General features: G+C 41.6%; 4 protein-coding genes across 12 annotated transcripts in view; 2 read left to right on the top strand and 2 right to left on the bottom strand.

Moving 5' to 3' along the window:
* The first annotated feature begins 573 nt into the window (after positions 1–573).
* Positions 574–3,940, top strand: lysmd3 (LysM, putative peptidoglycan-binding, domain containing 3). Of its 2 annotated transcripts, none has more exons than XM_086313979.1 (3): positions 574–725; positions 1,545–1,867; positions 2,382–3,940. In XM_086313979.1, the coding sequence occupies exons 2-3, from the start codon at positions 1,601–1,603 to the stop codon at positions 3,072–3,074; spliced, it is 960 nt and encodes a 319-aa protein (XP_086170105.1). In that variant the 5' UTR covers positions 574–725; positions 1,545–1,600; the 3' UTR covers positions 3,075–3,940. The 2 variants fall into 2 exon arrangements, with proteins under 2 accessions (XP_086170105.1, XP_086170104.1); XM_086313978.1 differs by having other exon boundaries at positions 577–725; positions 1,592–1,867.
* On the bottom strand, positions 2,301–8,173 carry polr3g (polymerase (RNA) III (DNA directed) polypeptide G). Of its 4 annotated transcripts, XM_086313984.1 has the most exons (9): positions 7,670–7,795; positions 7,559–7,582; positions 7,263–7,394; positions 6,455–6,584; positions 4,789–4,854; positions 4,651–4,710; positions 4,500–4,561; positions 4,300–4,419; positions 2,301–4,205 (listed from the first exon to the last, which is right to left on the bottom strand). In XM_086313984.1, the coding sequence occupies exons 3-9, from the start codon at positions 7,371–7,373 to the stop codon at positions 4,116–4,118; spliced, it is 639 nt and encodes a 212-aa protein (XP_086170110.1). In that variant the 5' UTR covers positions 7,374–7,394; positions 7,559–7,582; positions 7,670–7,795; the 3' UTR covers positions 2,301–4,115. The 4 variants fall into 4 exon arrangements, with proteins under 4 accessions (XP_086170110.1, XP_086170108.1, XP_086170112.1 ...); XM_086313982.1 differs by lacking the exons at positions 7,559–7,582; positions 7,670–7,795 and adding an exon at positions 8,031–8,173; XM_086313986.1 differs by lacking the exon at positions 7,559–7,582 and having other exon boundaries at positions 7,670–7,810.
* Positions 7,936–11,330, top strand: mblac2 (metallo-beta-lactamase domain containing 2). Its single transcript, XM_086313981.1, has 3 exons — positions 7,936–8,524; positions 10,110–10,324; positions 10,594–11,330. The coding sequence occupies exons 1-3, from the start codon at positions 8,083–8,085 to the stop codon at positions 10,765–10,767; spliced, it is 831 nt and encodes a 276-aa protein (XP_086170107.1). The 5' UTR covers positions 7,936–8,082; the 3' UTR covers positions 10,768–11,330.
* rtkna (rhotekin a) overlaps positions 11,178–14,913 on the bottom strand; it is a 54,232-nt gene continuing 50,496 nt past the window's right edge. For 4 of the 5 annotated variants that reach the window (XM_086313974.1, XM_086313977.1, XM_086313975.1 and 1 more), the window contains exon 11: positions 11,181–14,168. In XM_086313974.1, coding sequence (XP_086170100.1) covers positions 13,456–14,168 — 713 coding nt within the window. In that variant the 3' untranslated portion in view covers positions 11,181–13,455. Of the gene's footprint in view, positions 14,169–14,913 lie in introns of all 5 variants that reach the window. The other variant, XM_086313973.1, reaches the window with a different exon arrangement.

The raw sequence follows: 14,913 nt of genomic DNA, 5'->3' as shown, positions 1-14,913 counted from the left end.
GGTCTATCCAAGACCAAGTTGAGAAAATGGATGTTACGACCTCGAGCGATACCAAAAGCTCTGAAATCACACTGAAATACAACAAGAGGCCAGGACAAGCACCAGTGACACAGAGCAGCCAAAAAAGTTGGACGCCAAGCACTATCCGACTCCTAGTTAAGAAAATGAACAATATGACCTTGAGTGAAACCTCTGAAAACACACCAAACACACCAAAAGACAACAAGAGGCCAGAAGCAGTAGTGACACAGGGCGTCCAAAAAAGTCCCTGAGCCAGGACTATCCAACTCCCAGGTCAGAAAACATACGGCCTTCGGCTAAGGAAAATTAAAAAAAAAAAAAACATCTCTTACTGCTCTGTTTATTTCTTTAAATGAACACTTGTACTTTTTTGTCATAGAAGAATAAGAATATTAATATGAATATGAACACCAAGGCGTTTCCAGGCCAGCCAAGAGAAACCCGTTCTCACTCCCGACACGTACACGCAGTTTTACTTGACGTTGGGCGCCACCTCGCGGCAAAAAATAAAGGTTGCGCTGCGGTCGCGTGTGGTAGCGTCATTACGTAAATATTGTGTTGACGTGGCGTGAGCGGTAGCAGTTCAATAGCGGTTAGCAGGCACGTAACAAACAGACTACAGGGAGAGACCAAGGAGAATCCAGTGGAAGTATGGACAGTAGAAAGAACAATTGAGGGATCGGGATTCACTTTATCAGGCAAAGGTAGTTGTAAACGATTTCCTAAAGACATTTTAATCAACTGCTGATCAACGGGACACAAAGCTCATTAGCGGTGGCGATATAATAAATGTGGACTCCAGTTAGCACTAGCCTAGCCCGTGGAGATGGGTCGCTTCTTGTTGGAGAGGATCTGGAAAGTCTGTTTAAGACAGTTGTTTAATGGCTTAAAGAAAGTGTTTCTTAACTTACGCAGTTATTTCTGAAATATAATCGTCCCACACCTCACCGTTGTTTTACGAGAAAAGCGAGAGTGTAGCAGCATTGTGCTGTTCGTAGACAACAACGTAGCTAAATAGTTGCTAACCTTAAATTTTAGCCACCATATCACTTTACGAGCTTGATTAGTTAATCGCATGCTTGCGTACTTGAATAAGAAGATGATTGCTGGTGTGCCCGTTGTTTAAACCATTCAGCACTAGATGCTGCTTACATAGCACTCGTTGTCTGGCCTTACATTGGTTCAAAAATAGACGGCTTCTTGTTTAAACTGATAACATAGTATTGCCTTGCAGTTATTTCACAATTGTGATATGGTGGACCTTTATCTGATCTGACTGAGCCTTTTTGAGAGCTGACTAGCCTGATCATATAGCATGATCATAGTGGTATAGGTTGAGACTAAAACATTCAGTGTAATCAGTCTTATCTGTCAGATCATAGCAGGATTGATGTGTTTTCTGTATATACAGCCAAAATGTTAATGCCTATTCTGTTGAACTACAGTAGCACATGTTAAGTAAGTTGGATAGCCCATAGATTTTAAGATGCACACTCTAATAAGTTTTTTTTTTCTTGATTCAGTCTATCAGCCTGTGCTCTGAGCCATTGTTTCCTTCTGCCTAAAACAGTGAAGAAAAATGTCCAGCAGAAGCCAGCACTATGGATTCCAGTCAGCCACCATGGTGCAGCCTGCCAATGGCGGGCATGCCTATCTGTTCGGAAACAACAGCTCAGAAAATGATATGTCAGAAGAGGATGGGGAAAGCTATGAGCTTCGGCCTCGTGGCAGAGAGAGACTCCGGAGGAGCACCTCTAAAGAGAGAATGGATGACATTATCTATTTGACCAGAGATATCCAGGAGGGAGACACTCTGAACAGCATCGCCCTACAGTACCATTGCTCAGTATGTGTTTACTTAGATTTGTGTGTTTGTCTTACCTCTCCTTTGCAGCATGGACTAAAATCCTCATTTGTTTGTTTTTGTACACCTGCACTTTTCTCTTTATGTGGGAAACGTACAGAAACATGCTTTGTTGCTTTATATGTCTAGGAAAGCAGGTGAGTTGTAGGTAGGTAAGCTGCTGTTGCTCACTTTATTTTATGATGATAGTGGTTATTAATTTCTGAAATTGAAACTGCTTGCTAAACAAAGAATTGGAAGCAACCTAACACCTTCAGATTGAAACATTGTAGTTTTCACTACAATGTTTCAAAATGATTTCTTATTATATGTAAAGCAGCACTTTTTTAGAAAAGATATGTGAGATTGACAAACATCTGTGGAAAGTTTATTATAATCAGTGTTTTTTTTATATATGCATGTAAAGAGTTCAAGTACAGGTTTAACAGACAGCAAATTGTAAGTGGCTTATTAATTACTTATAATTTTTTAATTTTTTTCCCCCTGTGAATCCCAGGTGGCGGACATCAAGCGTGCGAACAACCTTTTGACAGAGCAGGACTTTTTTGCCCTGCGTTCAGTTAAGATTCCTGTGAGGCGCTTTAGTGTCCTCACTGAGACTCATAACGCTGCTACTCTCAAATCTGCCTCGCCCACAGGCACTAGACACCCGCCTCAGGTCTCGCACATTACTTCTCTCCCTTCTGAATCCTCCATGGACTCCTGTTCTTCCACTGACAGCGTGGAAGGATTCCTGATGGAGAAGGACAAGGACATTGAGCGGCTGGTGAAATCCACAGGACCATCTCGGAGCGGCCTCAGTGAGGTTGTGTCCTCTTTAACGCAGCAGCAGCCATTACTAGGAGAAGCTGGATATAAACCAGTACAGAGGAAGGATCCTTATTATGGGGCAGACTGGGGCATAGGATGGTGGACTGCTGTGGCAATCATGCTTTTTGTCGGCATCGTCACACCCATCTTTTATCTGTTGTACTATGAAGTTCTTGTGAAAGCTGACGTTAGCCATCATGGTATGCCTACACAAACTCAGAAAGGCTTCTCTCATGAGTCTCAACAAGGCAACGGTTCGATCGGGAGTCAAGACATTCCTGGAGATGCTCAACATAGGCTTGCAGTTAATGGAACTCAGCAGGGACGGGTTGCGGACAAAGCAGGAGACGGTGGAGATAGAGAAAATGAGAAAACATAGCATAGCACCTAAAATGTGTCGCTAACTCAGAGAACTAATAGAACTATCCTGATGTTCCCATTTACAGATAACTTTTAAAACATCACTCTAATCCATCTGGCTGAACTATACAGGAGACAATAACTTTGGAGGATTGAAAGATTAAGTTGTGGCCACAATCATAACTTGCGTCTCTCCATTTGCATACAGTTGACAGACTGAATGTGGGTCCAACTCTTTGCAAGATTTACGTCTGGTTTGATAGACCAATGCTGTGCTGCTTCAACCTTTTTAAAAGTGACTGTATTTCATAGTTGGTCTGAGTGTCTCCTGTAAACTCGAGATGGTGTCTTTGCAGTCAGCTGTGCTGGAGAATTTTTAGCCGGTTACACACAAATGCTGCCCAGGGAGTTTGTGGATTTGTATAAAAGATGTTTGAGCTGTAACTTTTGCCATGTTAGTTACATTGCACTTTCCAATGGTACTTGTTGGAAAAGTTAGGATTGCTGCCACTGTGTGTGTAATTAAAATTAATTTATTTGAAGACTGAACATCAGTTTTTACGTACACTACCAGTATTGATCCTCAGTTGGAGTTAAAATGAATTTTTCTTGAATTTCCATCCTGCTTGAAAGAACTGGGTTTTTTTTTTCCCCAATTAAAAATCAAAAATATAAATAAGAGCATGGTGAGGAAAATGCACAATATTCCCACAATAACGCATTTGTAATTATGTACAATTTTTAGACTTGTTATGTAGCCCTTTTATTTTATCACTGTTCAGTTGATATTCTATGACAGAGCATTGTGTGTTCTTAACAGTATGTGCCTTTCAACCTGTGAAACCTGACTAGAGGATGAAAAATAAATCTATTTTGAATAAATTATTGCCATGTGCAAATATTTCAGTATTTCTTATTTACATTAGTCTTTAACGAAAGCTTGATTAGAAAAGAATTCGCTCCACTCTACTGAACAGCTTTCCCAACTCACGTGCAATATTTAACCAAAAGAAGCAGTCACATTATGTTTAACTTCAGCACTTCCTTGCTTGAGAGACGCTCAGTATGTTGCTTCGGCATCCATATTATCGTCACTGTCCGCGGCAAAATCTTCACCGTTGTCGAAGTAGCTTTCTATGTAGTCGTTTTCCTACACGGGACAAATAAAAAGCAATGTCAGATCTAGTTTGCACATATTGATCATTATGTGTAACACATTTTTCAGTACATCTTGAAATTTGCACCTCTTCAATATCCTCCTCTTCGTATTCTTCCTCTTCAATTTCCTCTTCTTCATCCTTATTTCCTGGCTTCTTTTCAGTCTCCTCATCTGATTTTTCAGGGTCATCTTTGTTTGCCAGTTCCTGACATTAATATCAAATTACTCACGAGAAACACCAAAGATGTGGAGAGAGAACTGACAGTAAATTTAAATGAAGCTTACATCTAATTTGGTCAGAATGTTCTCTGCGTCCTTGCGTGATATCTTCGCACTTTTCTTTGTGCCTGTTGGAGTTAAACATTGGGTCTTTATTCTTATAGTAACAAAGAAAGTAAAAAGAAATGTCATTTCATACATATTGTGTTTAATGTACCCGTTTTAGCTCGAGGTCGTTTTCTTCTGGGCATCAGTTCTTTTGGAAAAAGGTTCCAGTCTAAAAAAATAAAAATGTTATCATCGTCCTCTTTTTTTGTGTTCCACCTAACCCCATGATGATGTGTTACATACGTACCTGGAGTCCATTCATTGTCATCAATCTGGCTTTGCTTCAGGTATCTCTCGGTGTATCTCTCCACTTCTGTTTTCATGTAAACAAAAGAAAGGTCATACTCTTAAAAACACTTACTCTATTGTGCGTCAACACAAACTGCAGTGTTACTCGTGATCCTCACCCCACATTGTCATGGTCAGTAGTTTGCATACAGTCAATGGCATGAATGTGATGGTAATTCGGGGCTTTAATGATTTCTTTGAACTCTTATTTTTATAGAGTGGAAGGACTGTACAGCATGCACCATTAATGCCTCTAACAACAAAACAAAAAAACCCCCAAAGAATTTGTTACACAAGCTTGGATTAATTTTGGCAGTCCTTGAAGGATGAAAGGATTGATAACACTAAATGGCGCCCACCCAGACGGACCCGACTTTTAAGCATAGTCCACAAATTTTCAATAACGTTGAGGCTGTGGTTTTGGGAAAGCCAGAATCTTAATGTTGGTCTTGCTTTATCCAATCCAAAACCAATGTTGATGTGCATTTGGGAACACTGTCCTGTTTGAACACCCAGTTGTGTCCAAAATTTCAACCGTCTAGCTGTGGATTTAAGGTGAATTTGAAGTTGTTGATTTTTTACAGACGAGAATTTGGCCATGTAGGCAGCTGCAAATTTCAGTTGTTGATTTTGGAGCAGGGTATTCTTTTGTGGTCGGCAAAAGAACTAAAACTCGGCTGGTCTTTGAGTAATTTCAATTTCACGGTAGACTTGTGACCCGGTTGTTCTTGGGTTGTTGTGAACATCCTAACCAATTTTCTCTTATCTGAGGGTAACAGTTCGGATCTTCTTCCAGAAAATGGAAAACTTGGAATCTGATATCGTTTAAAAATAGCTCAAATAGACTTTCCCCAAATTATGTAAATTATCAATTCTCCTTCTTGGATCTTCACAGAGTTCCTTCAACTCTCCCATTGTGCGTCAATACAATGAGCCCTGTCAAACAAATCCTTCTTTTTTTTCCTGTCAAAGACAGACTAGTTGTTTTCAATGATGATCACTGATGAGAAGTTAATAGGCCTTGGTCTCATCAAGCTAAAAGACGTTTAATATCTGTTCTGCTCTACAGCCCATCAACCAGCTCTCTTTTTACTGCAGGTTTGGGATGGAGTACAATGTCTAACAGCTATCTAAGACAGTGGAAGTAGTGCCCAACCGTGGGATGAGAGTCTTGCTGAAGAGGCTGTAGATATGAAGCAGCTGCTTCTCTGTTTATCGGTCATGATGTGTGTATATTTGCTTCTGCACAGAAGAACTGGGTGCACCTCCTTTTCATAGATAATTTCCCTATAGTCATGTTCACCACAGACCCCCTGCTGAATAAGCAATCCCCCCCTTCCCCCTATAAAATACACTGACTTCTTTACATGGTTACATTTAGCTAACTGTGGAACAGGGGAGTTCTAAAAAGCCAGTAATCCAGACAAAAGAAATCTGTGGTTTCGCAAGATGAGACATCTGTAACTCAATATTCTGTCATTAATCTGCATCTCTCCCTTTCCCAGATATGACCTTAACTGAAAGTCTTTGTTCCTAAAAGCTGCATTATCTTCCCCAACAGCAGACAACTGTCTTACAGCGTCATTTCAGCTGATGTCAGGCTTCTAATGCACCGCTCTCCTCACCTGCTTTATTGGACTGAGGTTTGATGTTGTGTGGCAGCCGTTGCATTGTTCCCCTCATCTCTTGTTTTAAGGCCAGCATGTAGTCCTCATCCTCACCAGCTTTCAGTGGAACTGGTTTAAAATCAGTGTTCTGGAGAAGTACGGATGATGTAATGCCGATATTAATGATGTTCAAGTGCAAATAAATTTCAAATCTAACTGAAATTCAGACTGCCATGTAAAGGTGTTCAACTTTTTCAGTATGAATAGTCAAAATATACTACATTGTAAGCATAGCATAGTCCAAACTGTGTTTAAAAGAAAAAAAAATCCCCATAAAGCATCCTGGCAGAATCCAAGAGGAATGTAAATATCTGCCATATTCTTGGGGAATACACACGGCCAATGAAAACCTGGCCATGAATTTTACATAAGCACATACATTATTGCCCTTTACCCCCTTTGTGCTTATTTGTGAACACTGTGAGAGACACTCATTGGGTCATAACTCTTAAACACATGTTGGCCATGAGCACGATGAATATACTTTCATCTGCCTTCATTTAAATACAAATGCAGTAAAATGCTTTGTAAATTTCATTACAAAGAATAAACCTTAACTTATTATAAGTAAACGTCCACTGTATATAGTCTGCTATTCAAATTCCATGCAAATTTCACCTACCTCTCTCAAAAAGGTCTCTCCTAAAGTCACTCCAGTAAAGTTTGACCTCAACCCTTTTGAGCATTAGAGGTGAATTTGTTATATTGAAATGCAATCTGACATACTGCTTGTGTGTGTGTGTAAAAGACTGTGTTCGGTACTTACTGGAAACAGAGGACTGGGCCCCACCCTGGCTTCTGGCATGTTGCCCCTGCCGATGCCCAGAGCGTCAATATTGAAGGTAAAAGCACCCACTCCACGACCCTTGCCTGCCATGGCTGCAGGTCTCCTCTGTTCCTGCACACACACACACACACACGTCCACATATCTCCAGTCAACACGTGTTGATGAAAGTTAACGTACTACAGCTTCCATCGCCTTTAGCGTGACTCTGCCAGCAATGAAGCTTTAGTCAGCATCAGAGACGCACTCTGCGTGTATAGTATGTTGAAATACTTACTAGAAGCCTGTTAGTATACTGCGCCTAATGTAAAAAAGCACAGTCTACTTCAGAGCTGGACAGCGATATTTAGCTCTTACTGGATCCGCATGTTTCAGTTTTTTAATGTACCTCTCTGGCCGGTTTTATCTGTCCCTCGGCAACTTCTTAAAAATCACATACATTTCAGCTGAACCTAATGAAGATACTGCTTAGCTAGCACCGGCTTTGGAAACCTGCACACGCCATACGCCACTGTCAGCATGCGTAAATGTGGCTTTAACTCGCTCCTCCTCTGCGTGACGACAGAGGAGGCGTGGTTTGCGTATAGCCAATTGCAACCCACGTTAAGCTGCCGTCGTTTATCGGTTTGCCCAGTGAGCTTAGTGTCCTCCTACAAGGGTGTGTCTGCGGCCACCATCGCATTAACCTCAATGAAAACATATCATCTGTAGCTGGTAGGCTAGTTACACCTCTCCCCCCAATAAATCACCTGACAGTACGACACCATACTGAACCCTACTTCGACAAGCGAATGAACTGGGATGTCTGCAGTCGACTGGTACGCTCACAAATCGCTCGGAGACGGAATCTTCTGGATCCAGGAGCGATTCTACCAGTCGGAGAACCGAGCCAACATCTGGTTGCTGCGCGGCACACACCAGGACGTGGTGATAGACACGGGTCTGGGCTTAAGGAGCTTACCTGAATACATCGACGCCAAAGGCCTGCTGGGAAAAGACCCGCAGAGGAAGAACCCGTTGCTTGCCATCGCCACCCACGCCCACTTCGACCACTCCGGTGGTCTGCATCAGTTCCAACAGGTGGGCGTCCACAGCGCGGAGGTCGATGCCCTGGCCAACGGAGACAACTTCGAGACGGTCACTTGGCTCAGCGACAGGGAGATAGCCGAGGCTCCCAGCCCGGGATGGAGGGCAAGGCACTACAAAGTCAAGGCTGTGCAGCCCACACACATACTGCAGGAGGGTAGGTAGGAGATACAGCCCTTGTAGATTTGATTTAGGCTAGAGGGATGGATCTGTGATCAAATACCAGCGTGGTCTAAAAGCATTCACTTAGTGACAAGGACCATAATCGATACAGTAATGGGCTTGATGGATGCACCAGGCCTAGTGTGAGCACAGTACGCTCTACAGAGTCGTTTCCAGCCTCAGATTCTGCACAGCGATTTGGCAGAAGACCAACAATGACTTGCTAGCTCACACATCGAAACGTATTACATAATGGAGGTAGTGGGGATGGGACAAGGGGGGCGGTCTGCCAGTAATTTTTACAGTTACAAAGTAGGCTAGAGGAACCAGTTCAATGCAGCAACATGAGGCCAGGACTGGTGATTACACAGGTGCAATTATCCCATTACATAAAACAGGATATTCTATCCAAGGAATGCAGGTACAGACAATTTCTCCCTATTAGAAGTGGATGCTTTAAAAAAAAAAACAACCAAAAAAATTCTATTGGTAGCAACTATATGCTCATTCTCTATATCTGCAGAGCTGTTCTATTTTAAGCCAGTGTGATGGCTTTGATGTATTCTCTTGCTTCCAAGAAAGAAGAAGAGCATACAGAGACTGGTGTCACACTTAATGAAAGCATCCCTCTGCACGGAGTAACAACCACACAGTCTTCTCTTTTCTTAAACAATTTTTTTATAGTAGAATAGAATAGAATTCAACTTTATTGTCATTGCACAACTTACAGGTACAAGGCAACGAAATGCAGTTTGCATCCATCCAGAAGTGCTTTAGCCATGATATAGATCTATTACAAATATATATTAGCAATAATATAGATATGTAAGTATATTACAGAAATGGGTCTATTATGGTATGTTATAATGTACACGGTATGAAGTATGTTGTGAATATTCTATAACTATAAGTATGTACAGGTTGTAGTGAGTACAAGCTATGTACAGGCTATGAACAGGATATAAATATGAAAAACTATACAGAAATATAAGATATACAGCTATACAGAAATGTGAACTATGCAAGTTATAAACAGTTGTAGAATTAAAAATTAAAAAATTATTATTAAAAATTATTATTATTATTAGTGGGTCAGAGATCAGCAGGTGGCGAGCTGAATCAACCTACTTGATAAATGTGAAAGTGGATACATTGTTTGAAAGCACTGGTCACTGGAGTCTTTATGTAAAGCACACATTCACCAGAATAGCACACATAATAATACACAAAGCTTATATCATAAATAATGTATTTGCTGAACCACTATATCCATTGGGGTTTGATGCAAAATGCAGTATTGTAGAGTAACTTGTTCTGCTGTGTCAGAGCCACTACTGCAGTGCAGCTGGTATATCTCATTCCCTGATGTATCAACTTCACCCTTTTTGCCAGTGCAACTCATAACTGGCCTCGACCAAATCGATGATATACTGAATGTCACAGAATCTGTGTGACTCAGTGACATGACAGTCTAAGATTTTAAATGCATAGTCGCCGGTGATTACGGTTCATGCCATGTTTGTATGTGTGAATAATTATCAAAACCTAATGCCTTCTCAACCTCTCTTTCTCCTGCTTAGGTGATGTCATCAATCTTGGTGATAGACAGCTGACTGTGCTTCACATGCCCGGACACTCTCGGGGAAGCATTTGCCTTCATGACCGGGACAATAAGTTGCTTTTCAGTGGCGACGTTGTGTATGACGGCGCAATGATTGACTGGCTGCCCTACAGCCATGTCAGTGACTACATAAGCAGCTGTGAGCGCCTGGTTGGGCTGGTGGACAGCGAACAGGTAACTCTAAGGCCCACTAGAGAGCAGCCTCACAATTTCAGTACACAGTTCCACTTTTTTTCCAGGGGTATTTATCCCAAAGCACCGTATATCAACATTTCATAGATTTATAATGAAAATGTCTGAAATTTGGCATACCAGTATCTATTAGCCTACATATACAAGCTGTGTTTTCTGTGCTAATACTTAAAACAATATAATTTAACATGTACTAAACATTATTTGTTAAATAAAATACATGTTTATTGGCTTTAAAATTGATTTAACAGGTCGACCAAGTCCTCCCAGGGCACTACAACGCATTCGGTGCGAAGCGGCTCCATCGGCTTGCCTCCACGTACATCAGCAGGGCTGAAACATGCCCTGCAAAGTTCTCCACGTTTGCCTGGAGGAGTCTGGCTGGGGTGGCTCTGCGGGTGTGCAACCCACGGTGTGCCTGCTAATGAGAGTGGGTCATTGAGCTGCAGGAAGCAAGTGCACAAAGAGAGATGTTTTAGTATGGAGGACATGGAAGACTGGGGGCGGGGTTACCTCTGTTTTATCTGCAACTTAACGTAATGCTGTCCATTTACTTATGTAATCCAGCTGAAAATCAAGTAATTGCCAAACTTTGTGTGAAATGTCCCTACTGGGTTACAGAAGTGAATAATCAGCACCATATGAAGCCTATTATAAAAATATTTACTGGTCTTATATGCTGATGAATATGTATATGTCGGTGTTAATATAATTCAGTGTTTGATTTTTATACTTTAAGCATACGTGAAGTTACAATAGCACAACAATAGCACAACTCTGCACTACAAACAGAACAGGGCGCTTTGGGTTTTCCTCTGAGACATTTGAAACAAAGTCATTATGGCCATAGTGTTCTCTATGCATATTACAATGCTCAGTGAAGACTCAGTGTCGACTACCTCCGATGTTTGTAATTGTGCTTTGTACTATTGACTAATCTGCGGCTTTGCTATCGAAACATAGACAATAAAAGTCTCTGTTCTACCTACTTTTTGAGTCTTTTGCAGCACAGATTGCGGCGGCTTCTAAGTGGATTTGCTTCTCCAGGGGGAACTCAAATGGGATTTGTTGCAAGAGAGGGGAAAAAGGGGCAGAACAGAAGTGGATGGAATATGATCCAACACATGTTCAAAGGATAGAGAACTTAAAGTCATTTTCTGATCTGATGGAAACCTCTCTCAATGCATGGAAAGGGTTTAATTTGGGGGGCTTTTAGTGTACAAAATTAAGAAAAGTAGCGTGATTTAACCTTCTAACAGAAATATCAGATTTTATTTTTAAGTTCAGTGCATTACTAAAGAATTTCACCATAAAAATATACACAGAACATGTTAATTTGGATACATAAGAAAAGACAATTTTTAATTCATAAAACATTTATTTAATGTTATATTATTTAAACACGAGATTTCCACATCTCTCGTTTTCAGTTCACCTCCGAGGATGGCATACATGCAGAACACGAAGCCTGCCAACACGGGAAACTCCGCCAAGGTTATAACATTCAATGTTATCTGTGACAGTTAAAAGATCTGCACGTTATCTAATATTATGATCATCAAATATCAACACAGCTGCATTTATAACAAATTCAGTAATGTAACAAAAAAAAAAAAACAAATACAGGAGGTTTATTTGTTAACTTATAAAAATTAATTTACAGTAACAAATGCTGTCGTTCAGCGTACGACAGATCTTAGTAAAAATGATTCGAGTTCTGAGTCCCCAAGAGGGCAACGGCTTCCAGAGTCCACAATAAACACGGAAACGGGGAAAAAAAGAGGCAAAGATTTACTGCACTGACAACACCAACCCTCCTATAAGGTTTTCTGTAAGAAGAAGAAACTGCACTGACTGTCTAACTAGCAAAAATGTAACAAGAAGTTGGCGGCAGTGTTAAGAAATCATTAAAAAGGTGACTGACTAGAGTTCATGTAAGCACACTTTTTTTTTTTTTAGAATGTTTTTTTAGAATTTCGCCAAGATTAAATCAGTTTTCTTTCTTTGTTGCGTGATAATAAATCGCTGGACGGCAGGATTGGAAACTGAAAACAAACAATGCTGCAGATTAGTATGGCTTGGGTTTTCAATAATAATTGAGCTTTGGTTAAAATCAGTTTGCTTAGGAGTTGCACTGTGTGATCTATTACTGTGTGATGTAATACTATCTATTACAAATCTATTACTTAGTCTGATGGCAGCCTGTCAATAGTGTGCAGATAAGAGGAGAGCACAGATTTTTTACCCTGAAGAGATCACAGTCGTAACTAGTACAGTAAGTATGAGCACTTGCAGAATCATTTGAAATGATCTGACGAAGAAATATTTTAACTGCAAGTCAAAACATGCATGAAAACAAAAATGGTGCATAGTCGTTCTGGGAGACCCCACAAATAGTAGAATAATAAGTAGACTGAAACAAGTATCACAGTACAGGCGACAAATAACCCTTACCTCTACACATAGCAGTCTCTAATATTGGAAAAATCTTGACTGGTGTGTTCATATTACCTCATGCTAACTGGCTTCTATACTGCAAACACTGCAAACTTTTTGAACATAACAGGAAACATCCAGTCAAAATACGACTAGTGCATTAACAGACATGTTTGAGTGGCCAGGATCACTGGCCACTCAAAATGTGTGTTTTTTTTTTTTACTTTGTTTTTATTTTTTCCAGTTTCAAAATCAGATTTTCAAAGACAGAAAGTAGACCTAGTGTGGCATGAATTTGAGCATGCCCTTATCTGTTAGCATCAACTTCTTCCAAGCAGCATTACCATCAATTCTCAAAGCAAGCAGAGTACCTCCCAAATACTTTTGGACTGTTTTGAAACACTGTGTCAACCAAGCAAATGTCAGAGACTCCTGCAGTGATTGTCACATGTCTTTTGTGTTAGAAGACATTCCAGTTCGCCCAAGAAGGGTCTTCCATGGCTCGTCCTCCACCAAGAGGCAGGCTGGAGGCATCCTTCTCAGGGCTGTGCATGTGGCATCGCAGATTGCCTGAGTTTGGTTCACGTGTGTTAAGCTAATTAAACCATGGTTTAATAAGCACTGTTGCCTTTAGGCAAGCAAAAAACCCCCAAAAAAAACATTGTCAGAAATGAAGTTTACACCTGACTCTGGAGCCAGTTGCGAGGATCAAGTCTGGCCCTGAGGTTTCTTAGGCTGCGTCGAGCTGGGGAGGGCCTAGAGAAGGGGCCTCCCTCTGATGACTCTGGGCTGTGGCTGCCCTCACTGTTGCTGGAGCTGTTGCTTGAGGTGGAGCTGGAGCAGGATAGCGTGGTTTGTGTGCTGTGCTTTGACCGGGGGGAGCGACTGGAGATGGGGAGAGGAGCAAGCAGGGACGAGGGAGGCGGCTGGCAGGAACACTGGAAGGTCCCTCCACCTCCGTACCCTCTCCCTCGAAGGGTGCTGAGCTTAGCATCCAAAGAAAGAGTGCGTGGCCTCAGACGCGAGGGGGAAGATGACAAAAGAGAGTAGCTGGAAGTAGGTTCAGGCCAGCCGTGGTGGTGAGAGCAGGGACTGGTGCTACAGTGGCTGTCGCTATCTGAGGTCAGACTTGCGTCTGAAGACAGCAGGCCGAGCTGTGGGCAGCGGTGAGGACTCACAGGACTCCGAGGCAGTCGATGAGGGGTGCAGGGGCTGTGGCCAGACATGCGAGTACAGTGACGAGAGCGGCCAGTACATCTGGCATTGCTCTCCTCAAACGCAGACATCCAGGTGGGAGAGGTGCCTAGCTGGCTACGGAGCTCCAGCTCCTGCATTCTCCGAGCCAGGATGTCTGACACGTTGCTGCTGAGGTCATCAGATGACTCAATAACTGCAAGAGAAAAGTGGCAAATCTTATTAGTATGCCGCCATGGAGTAAACCTGAGACCAGTTTTACAGACTGATCAGTTTTTCCTGGGATTAAATCTAAATTGCAGGGTTTTTTCTTTAGAACAAGTGCTAAAGATAGCAATTACTGTAGGATATTTTTAACATTTTGAGTGTATTCATGACATCTTTCCAATTCATGCAGATTACAATACTGCATAATTCTATTCAGAATGCAGACTCCAGCTTCTTGGGATTGCAACATTTACCACAAACCAATTCATGTTGAGTCCTAGTCCTGTTACTTCACCTGTCGTTGTAATAGGATGAGAGCAGAGCACGAATCTCAGCAGACACAGCGTTATCCTGCAGCAGAAGACCCTCACAGGAGGGTGTGGCAAGAGGAGCTGCCAGGGTTAGGAAAATCAACAGGGAAGTTGGTGAGAGAGTTGGGATAGAGCAGAGACGGGGATGAGGGAAAAGTTGGTAGTTTGGCAATTTTAATGGACATGACAAAAAAAGGAAAAGGATACACGCTCATTCAAACAGGAGTGATGGGAAAACAAAGAAAGATTTCATTCATGCATCAAGATAATTCAACCATTACAATGAACGGTGAAAGTTTATGAAAAGCGCGATGAAATTAATTTTACGTTATTTCACACGGAAATAAGGGAAATGGGGAACAGGAAATGGCGAGGAAGGATAGATATGACATACAAAGGAACGTGAAAAGGAAAAAGAGGAAT

This window comes from Aulonocara sp. 'chitande type north' Nkhata Bay, linkage group LG12, assembly GCF_057382095.1.
Source record: "Aulonocara sp. 'chitande type north' Nkhata Bay isolate Kocher_YH1m ecotype deep benthic linkage group LG12, A_spYH_male_GT1.1, whole genome shotgun sequence".
NCBI lineage: Eukaryota > Metazoa > Chordata > Actinopteri > Cichliformes > Cichlidae > Aulonocara > Aulonocara sp. 'chitande type north' Nkhata Bay.
Note: the sequence above shows the minus strand (reverse complement) of the source record. Positions and strands in the feature narration are given on the sequence as shown.

Coding starts and splice junctions, on each gene's coding strand:
- polr3g (XM_086313982.1), bottom strand. Junction 4,562..4,650: donor ACGACCTCGAGCTAAAACGG/GTACATTAAACA, acceptor TAACTCCAACAG/GCACAAAGAAAAGTGCGAAG. Junction 4,420..4,499: donor ACATTCTGACCAAATTAGAT/GTAAGCTTCATT, acceptor TATTAATGTCAG/GAACTGGCAAACAAAGATGA.
- lysmd3 (XM_086313979.1), top strand. CDS start 1,601: ATGTCCAGCAGAAGCCAGCACTATGGATTCCAGTCAGCCACCATGGTG. Junction 1,868..2,381: donor CCCTACAGTACCATTGCTCA/GTATGTGTTTAC, acceptor TGTGAATCCCAG/GTGGCGGACATCAAGCGTGC.
- mblac2 (XM_086313981.1), top strand. CDS start 8,083: ATGTCTGCAGTCGACTGGTACGCTCACAAATCGCTCGGAGACGGAATC. Junction 8,525..10,109: donor CACACACATACTGCAGGAGG/GTAGGTAGGAGA, acceptor TCTCCTGCTTAG/GTGATGTCATCAATCTTGGT. Junction 10,325..10,593: donor GGCTGGTGGACAGCGAACAG/GTAACTCTAAGG, acceptor TTGATTTAACAG/GTCGACCAAGTCCTCCCAGG.